The 7,500-nt window shown below is 49.1% G+C and overlaps 1 protein-coding gene across 2 annotated transcripts in view; it reads left to right on the top strand.

The window, feature by feature from the left end:
• LOC110487912 (rap guanine nucleotide exchange factor 5) overlaps window positions 1-7,500 on the top strand; it is a 90,643-nt gene that overhangs the window by 54,262 nt on the left and 28,881 nt on the right. For both annotated transcript variants that reach the window (XM_036970892.2, XM_090227543.1), the window contains exon 10: window positions 7,097-7,242. In XM_036970892.2, the coding sequence (XP_036826787.2) occupies window positions 7,097-7,242 (146 nt within the window). The remainder of the gene's footprint in view (window positions 1-7,096; window positions 7,243-7,500) is intronic.

The raw sequence follows: 7,500 nt of genomic DNA, 5'->3' as shown, positions 1-7,500 counted from the left end.
AGGACAGGGGAGGGATAAGAGGAGAGAGGACAGGGGAGGGATAAGAGGAGAGAGGACAGGGGAGGGATAAGAGGAGAGAGGACAGGGGAGGGATAAGAGGAGAGAGGACAGGGGAGGGCTATGAGGGATAAGAGGAGAGAGGACAGGGGAGGGCTATGAGGAGAGAGGACAGGGGAGGGATAAGAGGAGAGAGGACAGGGGAGGGATAAGAGGAGAGAGGACAGGGGAGGGCTATGAGGGATAAGAGGAGAGAGGACAGGGGAGGGCTATGAGGAGAGAGGACAGGGGAGGGCTATGAGGAGAGAGGACAGGGGAGGGATAAGAGGAGAGAGGACAGGGGAGGGATAGGAGGAGAGAGTACAGGGGAGGGATAAGAGGAGAGAGGACAGGGGAGGGATAAGAGGAGAGAGGACAGGGGAGGGCTATGAGGGATAAGAGGAGAGAGGACAGGGGAGGGATAGGAGGAGAGAGGACAGGGGAGGGATAAGAGGAGAGAGGACAGGGGAGGGATAAGAGGAGCGAGGACAGGGGAGGGATAAGAGGAGAGAGGACAGGGGAGGGATAAGAGGAGAGAGGACAGGGGAGGGCTATGAGGAGAGAGGACAGGGGAGGGATAAGAGGAGAGAGGACAGGGAAGGGCTATGAGGAGAGAGGACAGGGGAGGGATAAGAGGAGAGAGGACAGGGGAGGGATAAGAGGAGCGAGGACAGGGGAGGGATAAGAGGAGAGAGGACAGGGGAGGGCTATGAGGAGAGAGGACAGGGGAGGGATAAGAGGAGAGAGGACAGGGGAGGGCTATGAGGAGAGAGGACAGGGGAGGGATAAGAGGAGAGAGGACAGGGGAGGGATAAGAGGAGAGAGGACAGGGGAGGGATAAGAGGAGAGAGGACAGGGGAGGGATAAGAGGAGAGAGGACAGGGGAGAGTTATGAGGAGAGAGGACAGGGGAGGGATAAGAGGAGAGAGGACAGGGGAGGGATAAGAGGAGAGAGGACAGGGGAGGGCTATGAGGGATAAGAGGAGAGAGGACAGGGGAGGGCTATGAGGAGAGAGGACAGGGGAGGGCTATGAGGAGAGAGGACAGGGGAGGGATAAGAGGAGAGAGGACAGGGGAGGGATAGGAGGAGAGAGTACAGGGGAGGGATAAGAGGAGAGAGGACAGGGGAGGGATAAGAGGAGAGAGGACAGGGGAGGGATAAGAGGAGAGAGGACAGGGGAGGGATAAGAGGAGAGAGGACAGGGGAGGGATAAGAGGAGAGAGGACAGGGGAGGGCTATGAGGGATAAGAGGAGAGAGGACAGGGGAGGGCTATGAGGAGAGAGGACAGGGGAGGGATAAGAGGAGAGAGGACAGGGGAGGGATAAGAGGAGAGAGGACAGGGAGGGATAAGAGGAGAGAGGACAGGGGAGGGCTATGAGGGATAAGAGGAGAGAGGACAGGGGAGGGATAAGAGGAGAGAGGACAGGGGAGAGTTATGAGGAGAGAGGACAGGGGAGGGATAAGAGGAGAGAGGACAGGGGAGGGATAAGAGGAGAGAGGACAGGGGAGGGCTAAGAGGAGAGAGGACAGGGGAGGGATAAGAGGAGAGAGGACAGGGGAGGGATAAGAGGAGAGAGGACAGGGGAGGGCTATGAGGGATAAGAGGAGAGAGGACAGGGGAGGGCTATGAGGAGAGAGGACAGGGGAGGGCTATGAGGAGAGAGGACAGGGGAGGGATAAGAGGAGAGAGGACAGGGGAGGGATAGGAGGAGAGAGTACAGGGGAGGGATAAGAGGAGAGAGGACAGGGGAGGGATAAGAGGAGAGAGGACAGGGGAGGGCTATGAGGGATAAGAGGAGAGAGGACAGGGGAGGGATAGGAGGAGAGAGGACAGGGGAGGGATAAGAGGAGAGAGGACAGGGGAGGGATAAGAGGAGCGAGGACAGGGGAGGGATAAGAGGAGAGAGGACAGGGGAGGGATAAGAGGAGAGAGGACAGGGGAGGGCTATGAGGAGAGAGGACAGGGGAGGGATAAGAGGAGAGAGGACAGGGAAGGGCTATGAGGAGAGAGGACAGGGGAGGGATAAGAGGAGAGAGGACAGGGGAGGGATAAGAGGAGCGAGGACAGGGGAGGGATAAGAGGAGAGAGGACAGGGGAGGGCTATGAGGAGAGAGGACAGGGGAGGGATAAGAGGAGAGAGGACAGGGGAGGGCTATGAGGAGAGAGGACAGGGGAGGGATAAGAGGAGAGAGGACAGGGGAGGGATAAGAGGAGAGAGGACAGGGGAGGGATAAGAGGAGAGAGGACAGGGGAGGGATAAGAGGAGAGAGGACAGGGGAGAGTTATGAGGAGAGAGGACAGGGGAGGGATAAGAGGAGAGAGGACAGGGGAGGGATAAGAGGAGAGAGGACAGGGGAGGGATAAGAGGAGAGAGGACAGGGGAGGGATAAGAGGAGAGAGGACAGGGGAGGGCTATGAGCAGAGAGGACAGGGGAGGGATAAGAGGAGAGAGGACAGGGGAGGGATAAGAGGAGAGAGGACAGGGGAGGGATAAGAGGAGAGAGGACAGGGGAGGGATAAGAGGAGAGAGGACAGGGGAGAGTTATGAGGAGAGCGGACAGGGGAGGGATAAGAGGAGAGAGGACAGGGGAGGGCTATGAGGGATAAGAGGAGAGAGGACAGGGGAGGGATAGGAGGAGAGAGGACAGGGGAGGGATAAGAGGAGAGAGGACAGGGGAGGGATAAGAGGAGCGAGGACAGGGGAGGGATAAGAGGAGAGAGGACAGGGGAGAGTTATGAGGAGAGAGGACAGGGGAGGGATAAGAGGAGAGAGGACAGGGGAGGGATAAGAGGAGAGAGGACAGGGGAGAGTTATGAGGAGAGAGGACAGGGGAGGGATAAGAGGAGAGAGGACAGGGGAGGGATAAGAGGAGAGAGGACAGGGGAGGGCTATGAGGAGAGAGGACAGGGGAGGGATAAGAGGAGAGAGGACAGGGGAGGGCTATGAGGAGAGAGGACAGGGGAGGGATAAGAGGAGAGAGGACAGGGGAGGGATAAGAGGAGAGAGGACAGGGGAGGGATAAGAGGAGAGAGGACAGGGGAGGGATAAGAGGAGAGAGGACAGGGGAGGGATAAGAGGAGAGAGGACAGGGGAGGGATAAGAGGAGAGAGGACAGGGGAGGGATAAGAGGAGAGAGGACAGGGGAGGGCTAAGAGAAGAGAGGACAGGGGAGGGATAGGAGGAGAGAGGACAGGGGAGGGATAAGAGGAGAGAGGACAGGGGAGGGATAAGAGGAGCGAGGACAGGGGTGGGATAAGAGGAGAGAGGACAGGGGAGGGATAAGAGGAGAGAGGACAGGGGAGAGTTATGAGGAGAGAGGACAGGGGAGGGATAAGAGGAGAGAGGACAGGGGAGGGCTATGAGGGATAAGAGGAGAGAGGACAGGGGAGGGATAAGAGGAGCGAGGACAGGGGAGGGATAAGAGGAGAGAGGACAGGGGAGGGATAAGAGGAGAGAGGACAGGGGAGGGCTATGAGGAGAGAGGACAGGGGAGGGATAAGAGGAGAGAGGACAGGGGAGGGCTATGAGGAGAGAGGACAGGGGAGGGATAAGAGGAGAGAGGACAGGGGAGGGATAAGAGGAGAGAGGACAGGGGAGGGATAAGAGGAGAGAGGACATGGGAGGGATAAGAGGAGAGAGGACATGGGAGGGATAAGAGGAGAGAGGACAGGGGAGGGATAAGAGGAGAGAGGACAGGGGAGGGATAAGAGGAGAGAGGACAGGGGAGGGCTAAGAGAAGAGAGGACAGGGGAGGGATAGGAGGAGAGAGGACAGGGGAGGGATAAGAGGAGAGAGGACAGGGGAGGGATAAGAGGAGCGAGGACAGGGGTGGGATAAGAGGAGAGAGGACAGGGGAGGGATAAGAGGAGAGAGGACAGGGGAGGGATAGGAGGAGAGAGGACAGGGGAGGGCTAAGAGGAGAGAGGACAGGGGAGGGCTATGAGGGATAAGAGGAGAGAGGACAGGGGAGGGCTAAGAGGAGAGAGAACAGGGGAGCGCTCGGGGGAGAGAGGACAGGGGGGGGGCTGGGGGGAGAGAGGATAGGAAGGATAACACCTGGTGAGAGGATCAGATGACATCATCATCTGCCGAGCACCTGGTAAGGGGGCCATTAACACATGAGTCATGAGAAAGCACACACACAGTCTGTGTGTATTGAGTAGTTTTGGTCCTTCTGGGACAGATGTGTGTGTGTGTGTGTGTGTGTGTGTGTGATTGGTGTGTTTGTAGGGGGGGGGGGGGGGGGGGGTAACCCTGTATCAAATATCAGCCAGTTCTTTTCATCTGACGCTTTTCATCTGTGTGTGTGTGTGTGTGTGTGTGTGTATGTGTGTGTGTGTGTGTGTGTGTGTGTGTGTGTGTGTGTGTGTCTGTGTGTGTGTGTGTGTGTGTGTGTGTGTGTGTGTGTGTGTGTGTGTGTGTGTCCCCTTGCTCCAGGCCTTGCAGCAGCAACATCTGTTTGATAAAGATCTTATACTACTACGCTATACTGCTAAACTATACCACCATACTATACTACTATACTGCTAAACTATACCACCATACTATACCACTATACTACTATACTTCCAAAATATACCACTATACTATACTACTAAACCATGCCACTATACTACACTGCTGTACTATACCACTAAACGATACCGCCATGCTATACTACTATACTGTTAAACCATACCGCTAAACTATACCACCATGCTATACTGCTATACTACTAAACTATACCACCATACTATACTGCTATACTACTGAACTATACCACCATACTATACTACTATACTGCTAAACTATACCACCATACTATACTGCTATACTACTGAACTATACCTCAATACTATACTACTATACTACTAAACTATACCACCATACTATACTGCTATACTACTGAACTATACCTCAATACTATACTACTATACTACTAAACTATACCACCATACTATACTACTGAACTATACCACCATGCTATACTACTATACCACTAAACGATACCGCCATGCTATACTACTATACTGCTAAACTATAGCGCTATACTTTGACACTATACTACACTGCCATACAACTAAACTATACCACCATACTATACTACTATACTGCTAAACTATAGCACTATACTTTACCACTATACTACACTGCTGTACCACTAAACTATACAGCTATACTATACAACTAAACTATACAGCTATACTATACAACTAAACTATACAGCTATACTATACAACTAAACTATACAGCTGTACTATACAACTAAACTATACCACTATACTATACTATACTACTAGACTATACCGCTATGCTACACCGCTATACTATACTACTATACTACTATACTATACCACTGAAGCATACCACTATACTCTACCACTATACTACACTACTATGCTACACCACTATACTACCATGCTATGCTGCTATACTATACTGCTTTACTGTTCCATACTACTATACCACCAAGCTATACCACTATACTATACAGCTAAACTATACCACCATACTATACTACTATACTGTACCACTATACTACTATAATATACTACTATACTATACCACCATACTATACCACTATGCTGTACCACTATACTACTATACTATACTACTATACTATACTACTAGACTATACCACTATACTACTAGACCATACCACTATACTATACAGCTAAACTATACCACTACACTATACTATACTACTAGACTATACCGCTATGCTACACCGCTATACTATACTACTATACTACTATACTATACCACTGAAGTATACCACTATACTATACCACTAGACTATACCACCGTACTATACTACTATACTATACCACTGAAGTATACCACTATACTATACCACTATACTACACTACTATGCTACACCACTATACTACCATGCTATGTTGCTATACTATACTGCTTTACTGCTCCATACTACTATACCACCAAGCTATACCACTATACTATACCACTAGACTATACCACTCTACTATACCACTATACTATACTACTATACTATACCACTAGACTATACCACAATACTATACTACTATACTGCTAAATTATACCTCTATACTATACAGCTAAACTATACCACCATACTATACTACTGTACTGTACCACTATACTACTATACTATACTACCATACTATACCACTATACTATACTACTATACTGTACCGCTATACTACTATACTATGCTACTAGACTATACCACTATACTACTAGACTATACCACTATACTATACTACTAGACTATACCACTATACTACTAGACTATACCACTATACTACTAGACTATACCACTATACTATACCACTAGACTATACCACTATACTATACTACTAGACTATGCCACAATACTATACTACTATACTGCTAAATTATACCTATATACTGCTGTACTATACTATACAACTAAATGGTTCAATTATACCGCTATTCTATACTACTAAACTATAACACTATACTAGACTACTCAACTATGCCGCTATTAGCATACTATACTAGCATACTATACTATGCTAATACACGCCTAAACTATACTGCTATACTATACCACTATACTACACCACTAAACTATGATACTATACCACTATACTATACTGCTAAACTATACCGCAAAGCTATACTTCTATACTATACTACTACACTATACTAATATACTATACTATACTATACTACTACACCATACTACTATACCGCTAAACTACACTACTTTACTACTATACTACTATGCTGTACTACTAAACTACACTACTTTACTACTATACTACTATGCTGTACTACTCAACTACACTACTTTACCACTAAACCACTATGCTATACTACTATACTACTATGCTGTACTACTATACTACACTACTATGCTATACCACTATGCTATACTACTATACTACTATGTTATACTACTACACTATACTATAGTCTCTTCACAATCCCCAAGTCCAGAACAGACTATGGGAGACGCACAGTACTACATAGAGCCATGACTACATGGAACTCTATTCCACACTACTACACTCTATATAATACCAATGGACCATTCTTATCACGTCTGTCTCTCTATACCTCTCTCAGGGAGAGGTGGTAGGGAGGGTGTGTCTTAAGGAAAGGGGGCGGGATGTCCTTGTGCTACAGAGAGTGCCATCATCAGTGACATCATCACCTAATCCCGCCTCATCGCCATCAGGGGGAGGAGCAAGAGAAGAAGATGGGGAGAAGAGGTCAGTATCCTACTTCTCTTTCGCTCTGTCAATCTCAAACTTTTTCTGTGCCTCTCAACCTGTCTTGGTCACTCTCAACCTGTCTCGGTCACTCTCAACCTGTCTCTGTCACTCTCAACCTGTCTCTGTCACTCTCAACCTGTCAACCTGTCTCGGTCACTCTCAACCTGTCTCTGTCACTCCTCAACCTGTCTCTGTCACTCTCAACCTGTCAACCTGTCTCGGTCACTCTCAACCTGTCTCTGTCACTCTTAACCT

This window comes from Oncorhynchus mykiss, chromosome 30, assembly GCF_057628025.1.
Source record: "Oncorhynchus mykiss isolate SJ-2025 chromosome 30, ASM5762802v1, whole genome shotgun sequence".
Lineage (NCBI taxonomy): Eukaryota > Metazoa > Chordata > Actinopteri > Salmoniformes > Salmonidae > Oncorhynchus > Oncorhynchus mykiss.
Note: the sequence above shows the minus strand (reverse complement) of the source record. Positions and strands in the feature narration are given on the sequence as shown.